This window comes from Hermetia illucens, chromosome 3 (genome assembly GCF_905115235.1).
Source record: "Hermetia illucens chromosome 3, iHerIll2.2.curated.20191125, whole genome shotgun sequence".
Classification (NCBI taxonomy): domain Eukaryota; kingdom Metazoa; phylum Arthropoda; class Insecta; order Diptera; family Stratiomyidae; genus Hermetia; species Hermetia illucens.
Genome location: NC_051851.1, coordinates 72,022,213 through 72,047,012, shown reverse-complemented (window position 1 = coordinate 72,047,012; position 24,800 = coordinate 72,022,213). Strand labels below are relative to the sequence as shown.

Below are 24,800 nucleotides of genomic sequence, written 5' to 3'. Positions count from 1 at the left end.
CTACCCAAGGGTGTACACAGGGCCGGATTAATATTATCGCTTATGTGGAGTGTGGTAGTTGACGAACTCCTAGGAGAGCTAACTCACACTGGAATATAGGTCCAGAGGTACGCTGATGGCATTGATTTAATCTGTAGGGGTAAATATGAAAATACCCTATGTGACACAATCCAAATGGGACTGCGAATCACTAGTATCTGGTGCAGGAAGTCGGAGCTGTGCATCAATCCAACCAAGGGAAATCTTTTACTATTCACTAGGAAGCCAAAGCTTAAACATTGGAGGGTCATTAAAATACATGTACGAATAAATGCAACTCAAATATTTTGAAATCACACTAGACCAAAAACTACTCTAGAAGACACATGCCAAAAACATATGTTGGAAAACTGCTAGGGCTTTGATGACTTTCATGTCCATAGCAGGGGATGTGTCTCGAAAACGCCGCACTGGATATACAATAGATCGAAGGAAAATTGCTATCCTTTCTAGGCGGTATCCCGAATTATTGATAAAAGAAGTTCTGTAGGTTCGAGAAGAAGTTTGAAAAATCTTGGAGCAACAGGGCAAACTGAGGGAGCGTCGCAGTGACCTACGGCTTAAACCGGCAACTAACTACCTCCTGGTACACTGACAGATCCCTCAGAGTAGAGGGAGCGGGCACTGAGGACTCTGGTTCCAGGAAAGCGTACTTCGAACCAATAGGTAAGCATTCCAGGCAGAAATATACCCCATAGATCCAACCTCCAAAGGAGCTACGGAGAGCAGAACATTGCTATTCTAACGACACCCAATGAATTCCCAACTAGTATGGAAAGTAGGCGGCGGATGAACTGGCCGGAAAGAGAGCAGGGACGCAGGTGCGTGGACCAGAACCCATAGGGGGGGATAGTGAAAAATAAAGAGGAACCGCTGAGGGAACTGTACTGTGCGACCCTACGAAGAATAGAAAGTCAACACACTGCTAACTACAGAAGTTGCCGAATCCATGCCAAAATCAAGGAAAAATCGTAACCGAAGCAACAAATTCAACGCCCCGAGACAAATACAGTCCAGCCAACACATTTACGGTTGAAGGCTCTATAAACATAACTCAACAAGGCGTGAGCTATCGTAGCCTTTGAAATCCGCACTTGGAAAGAGAGGAAATAAACACTGGCTCAAAAGATGAACCAGTTTATGATCTCGATGTAAAACATGATGCGCAATCGGACCCTGAAATTACAAGTCCTTCTCAAAAGCAAAATGTGTCATTGGAATCCAAACGGTGTCAGCAAGCATTAACTGGAAATATGAAACTTCTGTTTGACAAAGAAATCGACATAATGCTCATATCCGAAACGGATCTCACTCCCAAAAACAGTTTTCATATTGATGGGTATTGCTTGTATGACTCTAAGCTTCCCGGATTAAGCATTACCTTCAAGAAGATTGCTGCAAAAACTACCCCGAAGCAACTTCAATCGGAGCGGGAAATAACCATCATTTCGATCTACTCTCCTCCAAGGTTTAAACCAATTTTTTAAGCATTCGAAGAATTTTTAACACACCGTGGAACAGATTCCTTGCCACTGGGGACTTTAATGCTAAGCATATGTATTAAGGAAGACAGTTGTGGGGCGTTCTAACCCGAGATATTAGACTTGACATCGTGTTATTTGGGCAGCTCATTTATTAGACAGCAAACTTACCAAATCTGAAGTAATAAAAACTTGTTATTTCTTTTTCGTTGGTGTGGATATTTATTCTTGCAAACACCGATATTTCGGGAACCACTTGTTCCCTTCATCAGTGCTAACTTGTTAGCTAACTAACTTGTTAAATATCGGTTTTTGCAAGAATAAATATCCACACCAACGAAAAACAAACAACAAGTTTTTATTACTTCCGTTAATTAATCGTTGGAAACACCACATAATTTCACTCAGATTCCCAAATCTTCCAAAAAATAGGACACTGCAACATATTACAGCTGGTCCAAGTGAAATGCAAGTTGACAATGAAGACTTACAGATCTCCAGAGCTAAAAAAACAATTAGCTAGAACAAATCGATCCTTTTAATTTCTGATTGAAAAAATACCCACAGACGTTGTGGGTTAGCAAAGGAGAAAAACCCCACAGTGTGCTCCGAGCCACTGGAACGGATGGAGTGTGGTCTGAATAAGAGCGTGTTTTGACGTCGACCAGTGAAAATGCCGTGGTCCTTAGAGGAGCGTTATTAGGCTAACTTTTATTTGATATTACGAAAATGACAGGGATTCATATTGTGACTCATAAAAGGGTTTTTCGATTTTTTTGGGAATTTTTTGTGAAGAATTGGATAAAGATACAAATACGAATTTTTCACTATATATTTATTAATATCTTGGGCTATGTATGCCCGATGGCACAGTTCATTATTGAAGTAAAGAGCAATTTATACACCCTCTCCAAAAATAGGTGTTTTTCTACTGCCACGCTGTGCGCTGTGCTCATCTCAAAGAGAAAAAATAAACGGTTCGATTATTAAAAAATATTTAAAAGTAAAATTTTGATGACTTGGTAAACTTTTTTTTTGTAAATTTTTGTGTTTTTTCACGGCTTCTTTAATGAATAAACAAATCGGGAAATCGGAAGCTTGACACTTCAGGTATAAAAGGTTTTGTGTTTCCCTATGTGAGGAGCATAACGTACCTCTCCATTGGCTGATAGCATTGACCCGAGATATTTAAATCGCTCAGTTCTGGGCAGGTTACTGCCAGTGCCAGAACTAAGCGATTTAAATATCTCGAGGGGCAGGTGACTGCCGTTGTCAGAACTCAGCGATTTAAATATCTAGAGTCAATGCTATCAACCAATGGAGAACTGCGTAATGAAATTGCTTCACGCATTAACGCAACCTGGATGAGGTGGCATTCCGCAACTGGTGTTCTTTGTGATCGACGTATCAGCGCACGTCCCAAATATGAAATTTATTGCAATGTCGTCCGTCTGCCGCTCTCTATAGTTCCAGTGTTGGCCGACTATAAAAGACACTGAACGATGTCTTGCGATAATGGGGACGAAGATGTTGCATTGTACTGTAAACTGTACTACTGTAACCCATATCGATGGTTTGCATCGATTGTGAAAAAACTGTGAGAGAGAGGCGTTTTCGATGGTGTGGTCACGTAACTCACACTAACAAGAATTCACTTACCAATATTGGTCTGAACATCGAAGTCAATGGTATGCAACCAAAAAGCCAGCCGAAACAACGGTGGCTTGATACTTTGGATGGGGATTTAAAGGCCTCGCAATTACATCCTGATCAGGCATTTGATAAAATAAAATGATGACCCCGCTTTTAATTCGCACGAAACTGATAAGTTTGAACTGCAATAACTTGGGCGTTAATGGCCAGATTTTCATGAAATTTAGTACGCACATACGAAATTTTGTCCTCTATGCTGGAAGTCCTACGATGAATTTAAGTGGGGTTTTTCAGTAAATTTCTAAAAATTAGTAATATACTATTAGTAGGTTTATTTGAGCAGATATCAGAATGGGACATATTTTGAGGCCTAGATTTCATCTAAGCGCACCACCGTTTTTTTCGTATTTTTAGGTTGGATAGTTTCCGAAAATGAGTCCTGTCTCACTTTAAGTGCGTACATTTTGACTTCTTACTCACGCACTTTGCAATTTACGCCAAAACTAATGTCAGTTTCGGAAAGTACAAATCGGCCTTTCATTTGATACCCTACGTGACTATATCTGGTGAAAAAAATTTTTGAATCCCCCTTTTGCATATATGCCCCCAGCCCCCCTTTAAACTCCACCTAAATTTATGCCACTTGCTGTATGAGTGGGACTTCATAGTTCCCACTTGTAGTTCGGATCGGTTTAGCCGTTTTGAAGAAAAGTGCGTGTGACAGACAGACAGACATTGAATCGATTTTAATAAGGTTTTGTTTTACACAAAACCTTAAAAAAACTACCCAATGAATCGCAAATTATCCTAGTTTGCGAACCGTACAAATATGTGTTGAATATGTCATGAAAATTTGAAAGAATTTCGTAGGATGGATTTTGAGTTATGGTGCAGCAGATTTTCAACACGCACTTTCGAGAAAAGCGCATTTAAAAATTAGAATGTGATTATTAACCAAAAAATCTTAACTGATCATTAATCTGCTATACCTAGTCAACAAACCTTCGTTTTCTTAAAAAAAAAAACACCTGTAAAGCTTTGGCTTGAATTTTCGCTCTTTTTGCGAAATCATTCGAACGTCGATCGGACCAGTAAGTTCGCACTTCATTACGCGGTCGGCATATACATGACATATGGCACTTTACCTGTTTAATACTGTAATTTCCGAATGACTTCAAATACCAAAAAATCACTTTGCCCAAATATTCTACACTATATCTAGATACAGTTGTTGCCAAAAAATATCGACTCCTGGGATCCGAAACACGGGACGACCCCCTTAAATGATAATGTGCAGAAAGCTGGTGTTATTTTGAACACCGACCTGAGTGTGCAATGATTGGCTCATAAACTGAATTTCAGTAAAACTTCAGTTTATCGCATCGTGACATAAGAGTCAAACATGAGGCCCAAAGCTCTGACGGACGTTCAGAAGACACAGCGTGAGGCAGTATAAAAGTTCGATAGAAGAAAAAAAAATTTAGAGCGATTACTGGTGATGAGAACTAATTTTATCAATACGACTCGGCAAGAAAGCGTCAAAATAGCAAGTGGCATACCGACCATACGATCACGCGTCAAAAGTCTGCTCATTGTCTTTTTCAATATGAAAGGAGAGGTGAACAAAGTTTCTACCTATTGCAAAGACTATTACCAGATAGTACTACGAGAGTAAAACATTGGGTTGCACAGTTTGAGCTCTCCGACGAATGGAACCTCCATCACTACAACGCGGCGAGCCTTACGTTGCTTACGATGGTTTAGGCAGAACATTGCCACACCTTACCTACAGCCTTGACGCGGCTTACTTCGGCTTTTTTCGCTCTCCCGGATGAGAAGGGGCTTGAAACGTGGAAAGTTCGACACAAGCCCAGAAGATTATGCCAGTTGCCAAATTCATGAGAGTCTATGCAGCTTGGAATACCCCACTGGCTGCGATGCATTGACGTAGAAAGATGTCTCTTTGAAAGAGATGTGCTGCCAAAAAACTGGCAATTTGGTTGTTCTGGGATCTATTATGGTATTTTTGGAATGTACCATATATTACGTGAACTGAACCGAGGTATAAACTCTACTTGAAGCTGAAGCTCAGCAACCCAAAGAAGCAGATGGCTGAAATGCGGACATTCGTTTTTAGAATGACTTCGAATGTTATTTCTCTTCACTATCACATAAAAACAGCTATCGCTTCATCGTTACCCTCAGAAGATCAGTGACTTTTTTGTGATTTGTGTAGAGAAGTTGGATCTATAGATAGCTTTTTATCTTTAAAAGTCAAATCATATGGAAAATGCGTGAATTGATTCCAATTTTCCATACTCTAACAGGATGTTTCACGTAATTGTTTCCTTCCACAAACTAGACCATTTTTGAAAATGATTCCTACCGAAACTGATAACCACGAATTTGTTCCTTTTCTGAAAGTCGCGCGAGTCATACCATCACCATCTACCAAATTTTGTTCTTTTCACTTTTTGACCCTACTTTCCATGTATCACTTTCGTGTCCTTTTCGACCCGAAACCAGCGATCTAGATTAAGTGTGGAAGAAATGACTCTCTCCGAACTCTACTAAATACCGGGATATGGGGTCGCAGTTCGACATTTTCATATATGTGAGGAGCTCTTCCTTTAAGATCAAAAAATTATATTTATGGGAAGCCATGCAATGCAGTTGCTACTATAGAAGTTACCCATAAACAGTCTCCTCGGTTAGTAAACATTTTAAATTAAATAAGAGACAATACGGGGCTTTTTATTTGACTTGCATCATAGTAAATACTTAATTCCATAAGCGCTCTTTGCATTTTCATATGCGCATTTTCACATTACCAACTATAACCGATAAGTGAAACAGCATCAATGCTAATATTTATATTACTAGACATCTACGTAGATGTACATTGCGATGAATGCATAATCAAAGCTACTCTTGTAGATATTTTTAAATCATCATCTCAATGCAAGCTACCATCATGCGATTATTTCTGTTGAGACCATGAAAAATGAGGCGTGTACTTTCCATATTTACTTCAGCCGAATACCAGCATACCCGATGTTCATGGCCCCCTTTAAAGTGAATTAATCAAGCACATGAAGAATAAATGCAAAATCGGAAATGATATAATAACTAAAACGGATAAATCACATGCACACCGAATCGTGGGTTTTTCTCGTATTTCCTGGAAGTCTGTTGGATATTAGTATATAAATACGGGGATCGATCATCAGTTCGCAGTCTTTGCTTTATTGTAAGCGGCTGGTGGAAATAATCTATTAGACGCAGAAAGTCAAAAATGGTGCAGATACTGGTTTTCGTTGGATTGACCTTTTTGGTAGTGGCTAGTGCACATGAAAGCTATCTCCCTAATTCAAGGCATCCAGGTAAGTTTTGAGAAAGTTCTTCCGGCCATATTCCCATCGTTCAATTGCTTAAGTTATGGTAGATGTAGCTTGAAAGTATTAATCGGAGAATTCACCAATACTTAAAAGTTGTTGTTATTTTAAGTATTATTCTTCCAAATGACATCTGTTTCCTTCAGCGTAAACCAAACGTTCTCTCTTTCCACTTAACGTATTCTTTGTTTTATTTCCGCTGATACTATATTTCGGGAACCAGCTGTTCCCATCTTCGGTGCGATCTGCAGAAGTTTAAAATATTATTTATTTCGGGAACCAGTTGCTTAGTTCCTGAGTGAGAGATCTATATATCTAGATCACGTATCAAGGAAGGAAATAACTAGTTCCTGAAATACGTATCTGATAGAGAAACCGCCAAGAAAGCAGCCCAACTTTCTTTATAATAATAATAACCGTTGGCTCGATAACCTCGTTCATTCAAGACCGTTATGGTACAATACAGATCTACGGCATTGCGCTCGCCTGTGATGATTACCCTGATTTCGCTCAGAAATTCATTCACAGCTGGATCGACTGGTATCCGAGATCCAATCAGATACATATCCCTCTGCCACTAGTGAGATTTAAACTGCGACCTTGCGCTGCAGCAACCTAGCGCTCTACCCACTAAGGCATCCGGCCACATTCTTCTTCCAAATTTTATTAATTATTACATAAAATGTTGGTAGAAATTCAACTCCTGGAGGTGATACCGAGATTCTTGCTTGACTTAAAAGAATACACAGAATAACAAATATCATTTGGTTAACAGAACGCAATTTACAATAAATTATCTCAACCAGTTTACATTCCATTCCAGATGTGCAGGACAAATGTTTCATTAAAGAAACTGGAGATTTTATCGAATTCGATAAATCATTGAAGCCTATTGGAAAATGTGTTAGATACACTTGTCGAGATGATTTCGTCGTTCAAGTCAATGAGTAAGTACCCAGTGGATATTTAAAAGAAAAACATGCTTCATAAGCAATATCTTCTGCCAGATGTTCTCGATATATGCAACCAGATAACTGTGAGATATTGCCCCGCGACTTGAAGCAACCATTCCCCGACTGTTGCCCCAAATTGAGCTGTATCGATAATGATGGTAATATTGAAATAAGGAATACGAGTGCATGATGAGATTACCGTAATGCTACCCTGGTGTGGAGTTCACACACGTCTACACAATACATTTACTTGTGAATACAAAGATACAGTGATTAAATTAAATTTAAGAATGAAATAAAATAAGTTAAATTTCTACGGCTTTTTTTTAACTCAAAAATTGCTAACGATTTCGTCGCAAGATCCAAGCCAACTCTTCAGACGTTGTCTCATTTCTACCCTGAGAGCAGGAACCAGGAAACACTGCATTCACAATGACTTGCTAGTTGGGTTGCAGTAGGTGAATGATCCAATGCCTTGGAAGATCAGACCCGAGTCTGTATAGGAACTCATCTAAAGTAGCTTCGACAACATAAGTTCACCAGAGATTATCTGGTATCATGGAAACCAATATAGCCCTTCGAGTTTATGTCTCAGGAGAATTCTTTCGGACATCTATTTCCGGTCTGGTTATTTGTGGTCGTCCCCTAGAACAACAAATAGTCTTTCGAGTCTGAAATGTGGAGTTGTGCTGTACTGGTGTCATACTCCTTAGTTCGAGAAAAGCTTTATGTAGATCTTGCAGTATCATCCAATATCAATGCTGAGCCTGCACTCAGTATAAACTGGTGCAGGGGCTCTGATTGTAGTCACAAAATCAACCCGTGTCCGACGCAACGTTCACGGAAAGCATCGTTAGGATAAACTCACCGAAATCGAGGATGGCGGGAAAAGAAAAAGAAAGAGAAAGGGACGTTTCCACCAGACTGGCCATTCAAACTTGTAATCACGGTTAAACCGGCAGGATTTTAACCTTGGACCAGATTTTTCCTTCCTACATCCCTGCGAGTTAGGCATGAAAAAATCAACCACCATCAGAATAGAGAATTGTTATTATTATTCTGTTAAGGGAAAGTCGCGCCGCGCACCTATTAATCATAGTATCTCAAGCAGGCCTATAACCGCCAGGAACTTTGCATCTGGTATTAAGTGTTCTCCCAATTGCCGCGACATGCTTTAAGCAAGTGCCGGACACTGTCCCAGGACGTGTATAGAGGTTTCATCACTCTCCGCACAAAACCGACAGGCAGTGTCGGTAGATATTCCTAGCTTTCCTAGCTAATTTTAGCCGTCAGTGACTAGTGAGAATTCCCACTATGATTCGGAGTTCTTTTTGGTGAGGTTTAAACGATCCTTTGTGTGCTTGGGTTCGTATCCTCCAATAAGCACCCTGCACTGCTCCATTCCTGGTACGCCCGCTCAGTATAGTTCCCTCAACCGTTCCTCTTCATTTCTTAACCTCATAGCCATGAAACCGTTTCCGATTCTACAGAAGGGTTCTGGCCCGTGTAAAGGCGTTCCTGCTCCCTTCTTGGCTAGTTCGTCCGCTGCCTCGTTGCCTTCCAACCCAGCATGGCCTGGAACCCAGAGTATCCAGACCTTGTTGGACGAGCCGAAGGTATTCAGTCTCCCAAGGCTATAGGGGATAAACAACGAACCATTGAAGAATTAAAAATTCGTTCCAGACGGACCTGTTCGGGCGAATTGAAACGCTTTCGTAAAAAAAATCCATTCAATGTGAACAAATTTTTTGAAAAGTAATTTACGGGTTTTATATTAATCTAAAGCTAAAATATAAGGGTTCATTTTATCTTGAATGATTCATCTTCATCTTAGTCAATTATATTCTTTATTGGAAATGCTGGGAGTCCTTAGTCCGTCCCACTTGGTGGCGGGCCGGACCACTTGGGAAGCAGCTTACTTGCTCTTTTGTAGTCCACGAACCCTTCTTTTTTGAGTGAGAAGCGTTTTCTTTCTCTTTTTTATTTTTATATTTTTTTCCTTTAATTCAAATTACGTTAAAGAGCAAATTTTTAGGGAGTGGTGATCAATATTTATTTTTTTCTGTAAAAAAAGAGCAAAATTTTTAAACTGATTCAAGTGTAGACGTCGTTGCGAGATCTAGGGCGTCAATTCTTTTCAGCTTTTTGAATTTCCGATGAAACAAAACTCTCTTAGCCATCGTGTTCAGTCTGGCTAAGTGTTTATTAGCAGAACACTCTATTACTTCCACTATTGTCCTGGTTTCTAAGTCTTTATAGAGACCAACGTTGCGGAAATACCAGACAACATCAGATATACATCTTAGAATTTTAAACTAAGGCCGCTGAAGGAAATTAAAGTTAGATGGTTTGACAAAGCCCCATAGTTGAATCCCGTAAGTCTACACAGGCTTAAGAGGGTCATCCCGTGTGAAGGCCGTTTTTTTTTTGGCTTTTTTTTGAAATTTTTTGTGAAGATTTGAGAAAGATACAAATACGAATTTTTCACTATAGATTTATTAATATCTTGAGCGTGCATAATATTTTTTTCAGTCCGATCGCAAAGTAATTTATTGAAATACAGAGCAATTCATACACCCATCTCCAAAAAAAGGTGTTTTTTTGCTGCCACGCTAGAGAGCGTTGCGGTTATCTTAAAGAAAAAAAGTAAACGACATTTTAACGTATAGACCTAACTACAGTCCGCAAACTAGGATTATTAAAAAATATTAAAAACTAAATTTTTAGTGCCTTTTTAAACTTATTTTTTAATTCTGGTGTTTTTTACGGCTTCTTCAATGAATAAAAAAAAACTACTGAATGAATCGCAATTATCCTAGTTTGCGTACCGTAGAAATATGTTCTAAATAAGTCCTGAATATTTCAAAGAATTTGGTTGGATAGATTTTGCGCTATGGTGGCAGCCGATTTTCAACATGCAGTTTCGCCAAAAATGCATTTAAAATATAGAATGTAATTTTTAGCCACAAAACCTTAACTGACCATTAATCTGCTATACCTAGTCCATAAACCTTAGGTTTCTTGAAGAAACACATGTATGGCCTCGGCTTCAATTCTTGTCCTTTTAGCGAAGTCGTTCGAACGTCATTCGGACCGATAAATGCGAGCTTGATTACGGCGATCTACATAAATCCTGCATGTGATTTATCACTTGTTTAACGCTATAATTTCCGAACGACTCCGAATATCAAAAAATCACTTGCCCCATATATTCTACACTATATCTAGATATAATTGATGCCAAAAAAATTCGATTCCGCGGATCCGACACACGGGGTGACCCCCTTAAGCACCGATTTAGGCATTTGATGTCATCCGATTGGAGTAGAGCGATATTACTGATCGTCACTTGAGGACAATTTCTTTTTGGCAAAGTGAAACTTACTTGCACACACTTCGACTCGTTAAATTTTATCCTCCACATTTGAAGCCAGTTTTCAACTTCCCTTGGATGCCATTCCTGGTGCAAAGAAGCTATTTTTGGGTCAGCAAAGGTAGCTGTGGTGGTTAACCCGCTAACAGGAAAATCGGTGTAGATAAAATACAGTAGAGGACCGAGTACGCTGCCTTGAGTAACTCCTCTTCTGATCTTATGTTGTTCACTAACAATACCCTTGTAGTTCACCTGGGATCTCCGTTTCGTTAAATATAATATTAACAAATTATGGAAACAACCAGGGAATAGATGTTTGGTTTTATTAATGAGACCTGCGTGCTAATTCTTGTCACATCTAGAAATGCTGCTGTACAATATCTTCTACCTTTGGGAGCATTGTTTATTTCTAATACAATCCGATGGACTTGTTTCTAAATGCGGATTGATGATCAGCGACGTTATGCTGTCTGCTAGCATTGGCAACAGCTTCTGGAGTAGTAATTTTTCGAATACTTTCGATATTATCGGAAGAAGACTTATCTCTATACAATTTGACTTGCGTGGCATCCCTTCCAGGTTTTGGAATCACTGTTATGATTGCATTCTTCCAACAATTTCGGAAATATCTGATTCTCAAGATTGCATTGAAGATATAGCGGAGTAATTTCAGGGCTTTAACTGGCAGCTGTTTCAACATGAAGGAAGTAGTTAAATCATACCCTGGAGCCTTTCTAGGGTTGACTTTTTCTTTAATGATCAGGGAAGTTTATAGGCTGCTTTGGCTTTGTCCTCATTACTTTTAGCCCAATCTCCTGGGTAGTTCTTAGCGGGGACTCTCTGAACATTGGCCTATTAATCTTTTTAGCTGCTTTACACAACGAACAGTCACTGAATTCACAAGCAGACAGTCCGCCCAGGAACCGTTGAATATCAGACTCTTGATCCTCTATAAGCGCAGATTTAAGCTGTTTTATGGTTTCATTAAGTCTGTTTCTTGCTTGGGGAGACCTATGCAGTTGTCATTCCCTTCGTTCTCGTCTTTTATCCTGCAAAAGATTTAAAATTGTCGACGAATAGACTTCTTTTAATTCGACTCTCTTCGAAATATTTGGTGTTGCTGAAACGCTCAAGTACTTCATCAATATCGGATTTACTCCTTAATCGAACGTTCAAAGAAACACCATTGTTGATTTCCTTTTTGAATCTTCGCCAGTTGGTGGATTTGTTCATCAATCCAGGTTAAGAGTTATTGTACTTTGGCTTATTTTGCACCGTGATAATAACGGGAGAGTGGTCTGACGATAGTTAGTAAATTGTTTGCGCTATTGGACATTGGCGTGGGATTCCTTTTGCGACCCCAAAATACATTGGGTCTGGAATTTTGTTGATGTCAGTCGGTCAGTAAGTACGCTGACCTGCAGATATGTGGTCAAGTTTGCCACCTAAGACTGCCTCATACAGTTCTTTACCTTTAGGAGAGACTAACCTTGAACCCCGGTGGGTATGCTTTGTATTGAAATCTCCAGCGGCGATGAATTGGTTCCCTAAGATCTTCAGGAACTAAGTAAACCACTCCCGTGTTATTTTATATCGCAGGGGGTAATAAACCGATGATATGACAAGTTCTCCTGACCCCATCTGCAGGCATAGCGAGATTGCTTCAATGAAATTCTTATTGATTACTTCCAGTGGATACTGTTTGATCTGGCGTTTAATCAAAATTGCTGTGCCATCTCTGGCTTACGCTCCAGGGTGTATAGCATCATAAAAAATATAGCCGGGAACATTGAACTTGCTATTTTTTTCTGTGAAATGAGTTTCTGATACTAGAAACAGATTGATGTCATAAGTTTTCAAGAAGAGAATAACTTCAGCCCTGTGTAGGCCGAGGCCTTTTGCATTCCAATGAGTAATTTTGATGGTATATATTTTTTTAATTAAAAGAATCTGCAACATCATTTTCTGGTTCTTTATTAGCTCCGGAATCGTGGCGCTGATAGTGTTCATGAACTGATTCAGATTAGTCGATATTATTATCACTGAGGAACCAGGGAGACCGACTGACCAACTGCGTTTCACACCTGAAAAGACGAAGAGAGTCTTTTCGAAACTCCAGCGAGATCCCGTATCGGATTGTTGTTGACTCAATAACTATGAGTAATTCGACGGAATCGACACAACCTGACGACCACATTCGAGATATAGAGCAGGCTAAATCAGGGTGATCTGGCATTAGAGTACATCATAGAAAAGCTCCAGGTAAAAGCCAAAGGTAAATATTCTACGAGTTCAACCAAAAAACAGCCTATGCGGAGTACATTGTTATTATTTCACAATCATTGACGTCCGCTAAGAAAATTTGTAGCAACCTCAACAAGGCAACAAATCAGAACCTGTGTTATGCTTTGCATGCGAAACATGGATGCACACGCAGGCAATTGAGGGAATACTGAGAGTTCTGAGAAGAATGAATAGAGGTTGGATCAAGCGCAGGTACAATTCCGTTGCATAGGGACTACTTTAAAGGGGACAATATCGATTTTGATGAATACTTTTGCCTTTTCAGCCCTTTAAACTGGAGTTTAAAAATTCGCTCTAAGCAGCCCATGGCTGTTTTAAAAGGCGGCTGCGTGCTGCGCCCTTGTACTCTAGAGAGCCTAGCGGTAGCAGCTGTGAATCCGGCGGATTGTTCTTGACTTCGACGTCAGGACGCACTTTCATGGCCTATATGACGATCTCTGGCATGACCTTAACTGCAAAATTCCAGTCGAGGTTAAAGACCATCACAATTGTGCAGTGCTACGACATATGTAAGGACGAAAAATGTTAATATCTGGAATTTCATTATTGGGTTGGTCAGCGAAACCGAAGCTGCTGTACATAACAACAATTTCAGAACCGCTTGCAGTTAGTCATCATTTCGATGATCCCCTTGTGGCACTAACGGTAGGCTTCTCATCCTCGATGATGCACAGCTGAAGAGGTGAAAGGGGGGTATCACAACAACTCTGAAACATAAAAATCCGGCATATTGCCACCCCAATACGGGAACTTGACCTACCTATCTATAAATGCAACTATCTCAACGCCAATAATTTTCTCTCGGTGCTGCTACAAGGAAATATGCATTGCATCTTCAGGGTATTCTGGCTAGAGACATTTTCAAATGGAGAACTTCGTTATTGTGCGGGCCAAATGCCTGTGGACGCAGGCGGATAAGCCACACATTGAAGAAGGACGACGATTTCATTGCGGGTTTTATTTCTCGGTGACATAGATCTTTCTCTTTTGACAGAAGAGCTCAATAGCGAACGGGAAATCCAATCTTAACGCAAAACTGTGCTTTCAGTTTTAGATGATTAAATTTCAGTGAGTAGTCAGGCAATCATTTTTCTTTTTCCGAAATCTTATTATACAGTTTTCAAAAATTTTATAAACGCAGTTCTTTTGTTTTCTATAGTTCTTTTTAAGTAAAACTATTAAAAGGAAAAGTTTTCTGTTTAACTATAGATTTATTGTTTTTTTAAGAAATGCAGACAGGTGTTTCGGACACAACAGTCAACAGAAGCATATATGCCCTTGCGTCAATTTCGAAAAATCGTACAATGTGCGTTTAGATACTAGAATCAGAATAACCAGAGACTTTGGTGGGAAAACTTATAAAACTAAGAGGGTCTCAGAAACACTTCACAACACCCTTCACAGGGCAAACCAATCCCGTACAATGTCGCAGATATAGCACAGGGAGAAAACTTCCTTACGGATAAAACTAACCCAATCGCATATATTTTATAATCGAAAAAATTCAATGTTCTTCCGCTCTTCTAGAGATGGTGTTAAAAAAAAGTTCACCTTGTTATAAGGGTGACCAGTTTATACCCTTGAAACTGTGAACAATCTTTTTGTGGTGAAGTTGATTCAAAACGAACTCCGCGGTGTCTACAACCCGAAGCGTATTTGTAAATTTAATGTACAGAGGTTTATTAGAACTGGTCCTTACAACCTTTTGTGTATGATTGAGAACTTAATTTTGTAGACTTTCGGCAAACCAAACCGGATAAAAAATCACTTTTTTAGGGAGCTGACGCCATAGAGGAATGTTGTCTAAACGAGATTAAACTCCACTTGGAATCTAATAATCGCAACTCAAAATCCGCTTAATTGGGAAGTAATTCGAAATGAAAAAATACCAGTAATGAGTCAGAATAATTACAGATGCATCAGCAGCTGCCGGATCGTGAAACGATTTGTATTTCAAGTGGACAGAAAGACGCACAACATAAAATATTCCAATAATTATCCCCTCACACATTTGCTATCGATAAATTACTGGCATCCGTAGGAATCACTGCCTGGGCCGTTCGGCGACACTTTTCCTTGAAATCGTCGTTAATACGCTTGTACTCAAAGGTGACGCCATCCCTTTATCATTATTGTGATAAACCTCCACACTACATATATGTAAACATCTTAAGCCTCTTGCCAATAATTAGATCCGATATTAACCTAACCTTCGGGCACTTAATGAGAGTCAGCTTAATCCAGTGTCGCTTGTATCACTCCATTTCAAGAGGCCGCAACATATCACTCAGTTGGTACCTTTACGCACTCGATCCACGGCTAAGCGGCGACAAATAAATCCATTACGTGTAATATCGCATACACCGGATTTTAATTGACCATAATTGGAATTAATTCCGCAAATTGCTGTAATCTGCAACATGTCTGAAACCCTTTTCCAGCTTGTCCATTATACGAAGGGAACGGGTACAACTGGCAGCTTAGTGCCGGACTTCTCATTAAATGTGGAGAAAATTCTATGATAAATGGACGATGGGCCGACATGACTGACTGGAATTGAAGGAAACTTGAGCAATGTCAAGCACATGTGAGACTGTGATGTTCAGTTATAACTATGTGCTCTGTCCAGATCCTAGTCAGGTTTGAAATTATGCTTCCTGTCGTTGCGATGAGGAATGGAGAGCACGTTCAGAGATATTCCGGTCTGCATCCTAGATACCGTGTTCGGCGCTAGCATGCCTCTAACTATATGGAATGAAGGGATTGTGATGAGAACTATTTCTCGGAATTCTGCGAACATTGTCAGAGAATATGATATGACGGATGAACAGACATCGTTCAGGATAGAATTACAAGAGTACTGTCATCGTTCAGGAGCTGATTTCAAACTCAATGACTCCAAATGTTGTCATCCCTCCTTTGAATGATTCAATTACCCATTCAGCATGTGTACCCAATAAACATTAGAATTTTCCGGAAAATGTACAAATTTCATTATTCTTGCAAGACATTTTCAGGAACAAAAAAGGATTGTCTGGGAGTGTGCGAATTTCAGCAATATAGAGGCACCTAGTCTTTCTCTCGACAGACAGCGGCAGGACAACATGGAATAGACACTCTAATATTGCGCCACGTCTGTTATCCTGTGATGTTGAGCTCTAGTGTTTCTCTTCTTTGTTCGTCTTGACAAGTTCATTATATTTCGAGGTTGTCGTACAAATTTAATTGACGCTAAAGACGTAAACTACCTTGGAATGGTTTCATGTCATGTTGGCGCCATTATTCTTGACGAAACTTTGCTGACGTAAAATGCTTTTTCAAATAAATAGTGCCCTGGGGATTTGTGCTTGATAGTTGGCCTTGGATCTTGGCAATTATCCCACTTTTTTAAGGCACCGATGGAATGAAATAGTGGATTATTCAACCGAAACCAATCAACGAGACTTGCTATCCTGCACACCAAAAAGGATCAAATGAGTACTATTAAGAAAAATAGGAATCCATGCGGTAAAATCCTTATTGAACTACCCAAAGAAATCTTTTGTCAACTTTTGCGGTGTGTAAAGTTACTCTTATTGGCATGTAACACTATTATTATGTTCCGGAAGGAAATCAGAAGTGTGTTTAGAGTAACATTAATATAAAACCTCGGTCTGCTGTCAATCAATTTCTTGAGTGACTTTAGCAATCTCGCCCTTAAGACCGTTAATGCAGGAAGGAAAGATCAGATCAGCACTGTTCTAATAAAGACGCCCACGACAGCTTTTTGTTTCCCTTCTGTATTCTGTTTCTGTATCTCATTCACCAATATTCAAACCTAACGTCCTTTAAATGAGCGATACCATGACCGTCAGGTTGAGGATAAAATCCGGTTCAATAGGTTACGGTGGGCGGGTCACTTAATCCGTATGAATGAGCATAATCCAGCCCAGAAAGTCTATGAGGGCAATATCTATGGTAGAAAAAGAAGACGAAGCAGACCTTGCCTAAGATGGAGCGATGGCGTAGGTCAGGACGCCAGACAGCTTTTAGGGACATGGAATTGGTGGACCTAGGCCCAAAACCGGGATGTCTGGAGTTCCTTATTAAGGCAGGCCTAGACCGAATACCGGTTGTTGCGCCGTTGATGATGATGATGATGATGAATGTCCTTTAAATATTCATTTTAAATAATCATATTAATAGTATTCGGACAGTGAGTGGTTATAGCGCAAGGCTGTCGTATGGAAAGTCGCGGTTCAAATCTCATTGGTGGCAATGGAATTTGTATTGTGATTTAACATCGAATACCAGTCGACTCAACTGTGAATGAGTACCTGAATCCAATCAGGGTAATAATCTTGAGCGAACGCAATGCTGACCACCTTGCCTTCTTAGGGCACTGTAATCCTATAGTGTACCGTTACGGTCTTGAATTAAGTGCCCTAAGGCACTTTAAAGCCCTGATTCAATTGGATTGTTGCGCCAATGATTATTATTATTCTATTAATGAATGTTTACCCAAAACCCGTCAACCTTACAATCCCCGTATACATTTCAAGCCAAAAAAGATCATTGAACCTCGTATATTTTAGCATTGCAATGCTACGTACATTTGCATGCTAACGTACAAATAAATGCATTTAATCTAAGTGGACCATCCCTGAAATATGGGAATACTCATGTACGAAATATTATGAAATTATCGGATATGCGTTGCACTATTAACACACAAGAGATTGAGCTTTTTGTTATTTGTCGCGGAAGGTAGAATTTCCATCGATTGACGAGGGAAACAATGGCTGAATCTTTAATCTTTGTTTTGAAATTTTGGACCGGAAGAAGAGATTGGATTCTTAGAGAGTCATGTTGGATCGTGGAGGCTCTGTAAGCGAACTACTTTTAAAAATAGGGGTCATTGAACATTTTGAAACAAGGAAAGTGTAATACTTATTTCCTGGACTTACTTCCAAAAATGCTGTGTTGGATAGCTCTGGTGGAATTTCTTTTGATATTCGAAATCGAAATAAATTTCACCGGCCTTTGGTTTAAAGAAAATATTGTGAAGGAGAGAAATATATTTCAAAACTAAGATCTTTCTTATCATACAACCACTATCATTGAATAACTTCCAAAAGGACATTTCCATAATCAATGATCGGAAGATCGACATCTGATGTACAAAAAACATCAAAAACGGATGCTGTCCATCGTGGATTCCGCCTCCGAGCACGCGATTTAGTCTATATTTTTTCTGGTCGTCAACTTTGCTGTAATCCATCCGACCATCTATTATTTCAGTACAAAATCGGCTTTTAGCTTGATTAGTCAGGCTCGAAATAAGCCCTTCATCCAGAGAAAATACGAAGAATTGGATTGATTAATTCATCGAATCTAGGCCTACAGAACAGACTGATACAGCTCTCTGGAAGCCAACCTATCGCTGATGTGTGGGCCTCGAAGAACCAAGCCCTACTATTAACAAAAACCTACAAATCTAGACGCAGAAGTCTGAAAAATATCTCTTGCGCTCAGGGTGTTATGTAAACCCGGTCCATTGGATAGTTTCCAGTTAGGAACAATTCGGATGGAGTTTCACAGATACCTGGACATCCCAATGAAATTAAAAAAATAGGCGACAGAGCCAACTTGAGGTTAGAATAATGGATGCTAAAAATAAAAGAGGTTCAGTGGCGCAACCGATCTGAAGGCCTGAAACTGGATATTTCGTCCTCAAAAAAGCTTACAATAGATCTAGTAAGACCGCAACAATAGAACCAAAAAAAGGAGCAGCACAAATTTGATGATGCGGTCGACCCAGGTTTAACAAAGCCGTGTTATTCTTTCATTATAAGATGACCCAAGTGAGCCAAATCGTTAACACATTTGTACAATTTTGGAACAGCAGAAGACGACCGAAATAGGGCGGCAATTCTCAGCAAAAGTGCTATTTCCCCTTTTGTGAATGGAGATGATGAGAGCCTCTTTCCATATACTGAGAAAATGGTTCCCTTCGAGGATCTTGTTGAAAATCATGGGAAGAGACGGAAGTGAACTAACTAAGGGACTAAGTTTTAATCAAAGAGAAGTTTAGAAAACCATCGTGACCAAGGCTACTAGGACTAGGAAAGAAGAAAGTTGGTAGGCCAGGCTGCATCCTGTCATTACTTTTTGCAGTCTCAGAAAAACCCTGTCAGATTACAGAATAATAAGATTCGATGTTGAGGGTAACTCTGAAATGAAAACAGTAGTGGAAGACCTCAAAAGAGTCATCATTGACGCGTATGAAGCTAGCAGCCCAGTTAAGACAATCACTTCATCAAGGGAAGTACCTTAAACCTGATGAAACCGGAATTTAGCCGAACGGCCATGGTGCAGGTACAAAAATACTATGAGGACGTACAGCAACGCAATCAAAGAAGAAAAGGTAAATAATTCCCGGAAGTTCTGCTAACAAACCACAGGCACATGCAGATCATATAAAGTTGTAGACAAGCACAGAACAATGGATTTTGTCTATCAGAAAAACGAAAATGAAACATTTACCAGGAATGAGGGCAGGATGTACTTTTTCCTCAAAACTTATTTCTATGTAGGATAGGAACATTCTATCTTGCACCTAATAACAGACAGAGGGAGGAAAAAGGAAATTCGGAAAATAGTTAAGAGGTACGTTCGGAAGCTAGAGTAGAATGGGTAGTGGGAATCTTTAAACCGTTAAAATCACACAAAGCACATAATATTTTCCCATCACTACGGCATGAGGAGCTACAAATCAAAATAGGCCCAATCTTGAGGGAGGTAAGGGGTAATGTAACCAACTGCGCGGAGGCGGGAAAGGTGATACTTATTCACGGGTAAGAAGCACCCTTTTCGTCCTATATCTTGCAGACCAATTTTCCTGTCACCATTTGTACTGAGAACAGTGGAGAATGCCCTGGGCAAATACATCAAAACTAACGTCTTCCAACATGCTCACCGGGCAATCAACCGAAACTGTCTTGCATCAGCTGATGGATCTACTTCCCAATGCCATAGACCCCAAAGGAATAGCCCTGTGTACAATTTTGAATATCGAAGGTACCGTTCTTATACCTTAATCGGCAAGGTAACCATAAAGGCCTTGACCATACCGGATAAGTACAAATACAGCTAGCAGTTCCACTATCATGGACACAACTCAAGGTCGTCCACAGGGACGTATAGTACATAGTTGATCAACTCCTAGGAGAGCTAATCGATACTGAAATACAAATCTAGGGTTACAGTTACGATATTGTTTCAATTTGCAGGGGAAAATATGAACTTATTTATTTTTGATAGAAGCCAATTACGATTGACAATTACTGGTAACTGCCGCAGGATCGAAACAGAAGCTTGATCACGCAAGAGCCATTAAACTGAATGCCATAACAGTTAAACAGACAACAGAGGACAAATATTTGGAAATTCCACTAGATAAAAATGTACACTGGAAGAGGCACTTCGGAAGCATATGTACGGAAGCTAGAACAGTTTTGATGAATTTCCGGACCAAAGAAGGATGAGGGGAATTCTGATCATCTTCACTTACAAATGCAAGCAAGGAGGACATTCTTCAGAATACCAAGGGATGGCTTAACAATAAAGTATTTCGATGAGGACACTGTTTGTCTGTCGCACGCACTTTTCTCTAAACCGGACATACCGATCCAAACGAAATTCCGGGAACATGCGGGAGTTAGAAAATCCAACGCATAGAGTGATTGACACAAATTTAGGTGGAATACATGTAAATGGCGGATGTACATTTTTTTACCTCAATTAGTATGATACTTTCCGAAACTCATATTAGTTTTGATGTAAATTGTAAAATGTGACAGTAAAGAATCAAAATGTGCTCATTTAAAACAAGACACGAGTCATTTTCGGAAGCTACCCAACCCAAAAATCTGAAAAAATCAGGGTGATGTACTAATAAGGATATGTCCCTATGCAATATTTTATCAAATAAACTTACTAATAGTATATTACCAGCTTTTTTGAAATTGACTGACTCTTTAGTTTACCTTAAGAGTACTAATATTTTGCAGCAGCATAGAGGGCAGTATCGAGCATAATATTGCCATGCGAGCCCGGCTATTAGTATCAAAGTTACAGCAATTCAAACTTATCAATTTTGCACGAATTTACTGCATCTTGAGTTATGCAAATAAGACCCTGACGTCATAATTAACGTGAATAATTGACAATCGAGTAAAATTCCATTTATGAAGATTTTCCCCAGCCGTTTTTACGGTTTTGTGTGAAACAAACCTTATTAAAATCCGTTTACTGTCTGATAGACTGTCTGTCTGTTCACCCGTGTCTGTCTGTCACACATATTATAAGAAACAGTTACTTCTATTTGTAAGAAATGGTAGATAGGTGGTACCTGTGAATCGCCTTGAATGCAGTAAGTAATAGAGCTCCACGATGAGTGTAAGGGGGGCCCCCATACATGCAAAAGAGGGTATAAAATTTCTTTTCCCCCAATATAGTCATGTGGGGTATCAAAGTAAAGATCTCGATCAGTACTTTCCGAAAACAGTATTAGTTTTGACATTAAAGGGGAGGGGATCAGAAAAACTTTAAGCCCCCATTCCCAGAAACTACCCATCCCAAATATATGGAAAGAAATACGGTGGTCAATGCACATGATATCTAGGCGTCAAAATACTCTCCACACCGATAAATGTTTGAATGAAATTAACAATAGCAGATTACCATATTTATTATAACTATATTTTTAGAAATTGCCTGGGAACCTCCTTGCAGTAATATAAACTCCACTATATAGGATGATACTACCAAGTTTGGTAGAAATCACATAGTTCCTAACAAAGTTATAATAGATCAAAGTTTTCAATTTTATGCAATCTTTTGTATTCTAAGACTTTGAATGTCAATGTCATACTAAAGTAAATAGTCCGATAAACTAAATGCGTCGACATTACGCGCTAATACAAATGAGACAAATGAACACTGAAATACCTTACATACCAGAAGGGTTCAGCTTCCTGTTGCCCGGCTTGTTTTCCTTTGAAACTCGCTCATATTTTTGTCAACAAGCTTAAAGTTAAAAACAGTTAAGGATAACAACCGTAGAAACTTGTGCTTCCTGGGTTAAACTACTTGAAGTAAGCGACCGCAGAATGTGTTATTTAATGGGCTGCACGTTACTGAGTTTCATTTCTGTAAGGCTTTTCAGAGTTTTTATTGCTGCTTTCTGTAGGAGAATCTCGTCGTAAGATTACCCTACGGCAAAATGAAATTCAAATGTGATCGTTTTCTTGCGCCCACTATTCAAAGTTTAAATAAGTTTTCACCTAGTGCATGTCGCAGTCCGATAGTGATACTTTCACGCTAATGAAACCGGTAAACTGCGTGAAGCATTTCACCAACAAAATCGTTGTCATACAAATACGGTCTATTCAGTGGAGAGCTGCATCCATGGTTCTTTTCTGGCTTGCATCATTATGTAGAGGCTCTGACACAAAATGCAATTATAGAGTGTTAATGAAATGCAACGCGGCCGGTGTCTGCTGAGTGCGTTGTTATATCTCCACACAAAATCCAATTGAATTTTCGGTGAATGCACTCATTCCCCCTCGTTCATTCGGCAATGATTCGACTAATGGAATGTGAAGAAGCATTTAGTCTTCTAATGGAAAATCAGGGGGAGGACGTGGATCAATTGTGTTTCTGAATAAATTGTTTTAAACAGAGTCGGAGAAGATACGATATAAATGGGTAATTAATGAAATTATACCTTGGTTGTTATAGAAAAGGAGGACCTCCCTTGCTAAAGACTAAAGCATCAAAGGAATGGGAACTGTCTATTTAATAACAAACCCTTCCTCTACAGTCCTAGTAGTTTTAAAGCATTTGCGACTAATTGTTTCCATTTGTAGAAATCAAAATCATTCTGAATCCACTGCATATTGCGCACAGATACAAAAAAAAATTCAACGCATCCAACCATTATTTGTAATTATAGAAAAAGAGGACATAAACCTACTTGAATCAAACGTTCAGAAACGTTTTTGAATTATCTTAAATTGAAATCAGTATGCATACACACCAAGCAAAAGGATGGCTCGTCCCTTGTAAGTTTGCCATGAAAAACCAACCTGCAACGTTCAGATGCAGATCGTCCCATAAAGTGAAAAATAGCCACAGACCAAGAATAAAATGTAATTTCAAGGAAACTTTTCACTCCGTTTTCTTTGACATCCAACGTCCACATACCAAAAAATGAACCCATGGCTTTATCCTTTCACTTAAGGTTCCTGGGTTTATGGTTTTCGACCTTGCAACCAAACGAAGAAAGTCTCCCGTTACCAACTGCAAATCGCCTTCGTTCTTTATTCCAGTCTCCGCTTACTTATTTTGTCCTCCTTCAATTTGCTTCTTTTTCTGGTTTACCCGTTCCTTTGCAAGGAGTGCACTCTAGAGAAATGCAATGAATAGTTTCCTTAAAAGCACAGCATTCGTAACGTTGGGAGGACTTTGAGGAGGACAGACTAGATATACATCGCAGTGTGTATGAAATCGAATAACCATCTCATCCTGCAGACCGAATATGGAAAAGCAAAGATAAATGAGAAAGACTAAATTCTGTTGGCATAAGATTGTGGAAGTCTCATGCTATCGTTCAACCGCCACCGTTGAAAATTTCATAGAACCCTAACTGCAGTGAATCTTAATTCAAAAGGAGAACGAAACCTTAATCCGTTTTGGAAGCCAAACAACGACGTTCAAGAGAAGCTGAACACATAAAGGCTTGAAAACATGGACGGGTTTCGGTAAGGACGAGGCATTCGTACGGGATTTCATTTGCCGGAGTGCTGAGCGTACACATTCAGAAAAGTGAATACTGCTCCACTACGTAATCGGATGCAGGAAGGATGGCTTCTATTGAATAGGTCAAAAGGACATGCATGGTTTGTACCTGCTGCATGTTGGCTTATCTATGGGACAGTCGACAGCACGTGATTGACTTCTGCTGCAAACTAATGGAACACCCGTGTCCTCCAACTAGTGAATAGTTCCACGTCCTCTATCAAGAAATTGTTGAAATGCTCGTCAGAAAATGTTTAAATGCCTCCCAGCAAGTATCATAGTCCGAAAACTCTATCTACCCGACCAATAATGACAGTTCCGTGTATTGACTCAGCCCAACACAATATGATATGAAATATGTTGATAGCAACAAGCAAGTACCCCCGAGTGTTGAGTCGAAGCAATCTGGGGAAGGTTTCATTCGTAACCTTATTTGGAGCTGAAGTTTATGTAGAACGGATTATCCCGACTTCACGGATAAAAATATTGAAAACCTGTGGATTATCCCCTGATGCATACAGAGAAATTTTTAGACTTAATTAAAAACAATAGTTGCTCTTCCCTTTTGTAATGGAATTAAGGTTTCCGAATATTAAATTCATTTTTGCTTCATAAGAAAGGCAGGACATCCTTGATTTCCGATTTCCATGAACTCCTTGATAAAATTTTCAAAAGTCCTTACTGCTTGAGCACTTCACCCTAATTTCCACTACCATCTTCACGACCAAATAATCCAACTGAAAAAAGGCTTGCATCATTA

General features: G+C 39.5%; 2 protein-coding genes across 2 annotated transcripts in view; one reads left to right on the top strand and one right to left on the bottom strand.

Annotated features, from left to right (window-relative positions):
* The window catches only part of LOC119650577 (methyl-CpG-binding domain protein 5-like), a 372,857-nt gene that overhangs the window by 67,193 nt on the left and 280,864 nt on the right, over positions 1-24,800 (bottom strand). The gene's annotated exons all lie outside the window — the stretch shown is intronic.
* Positions 6,398-7,837, top strand: LOC119650578. Its single transcript, XM_038053404.1, has 3 exons — positions 6,398-6,556; positions 7,392-7,515; positions 7,576-7,837. The coding sequence occupies exons 1-3, from the start codon at positions 6,469-6,471 to the stop codon at positions 7,709-7,711; spliced, it is 348 nt and encodes a 115-aa protein (XP_037909332.1). The 5' UTR covers positions 6,398-6,468; the 3' UTR covers positions 7,712-7,837.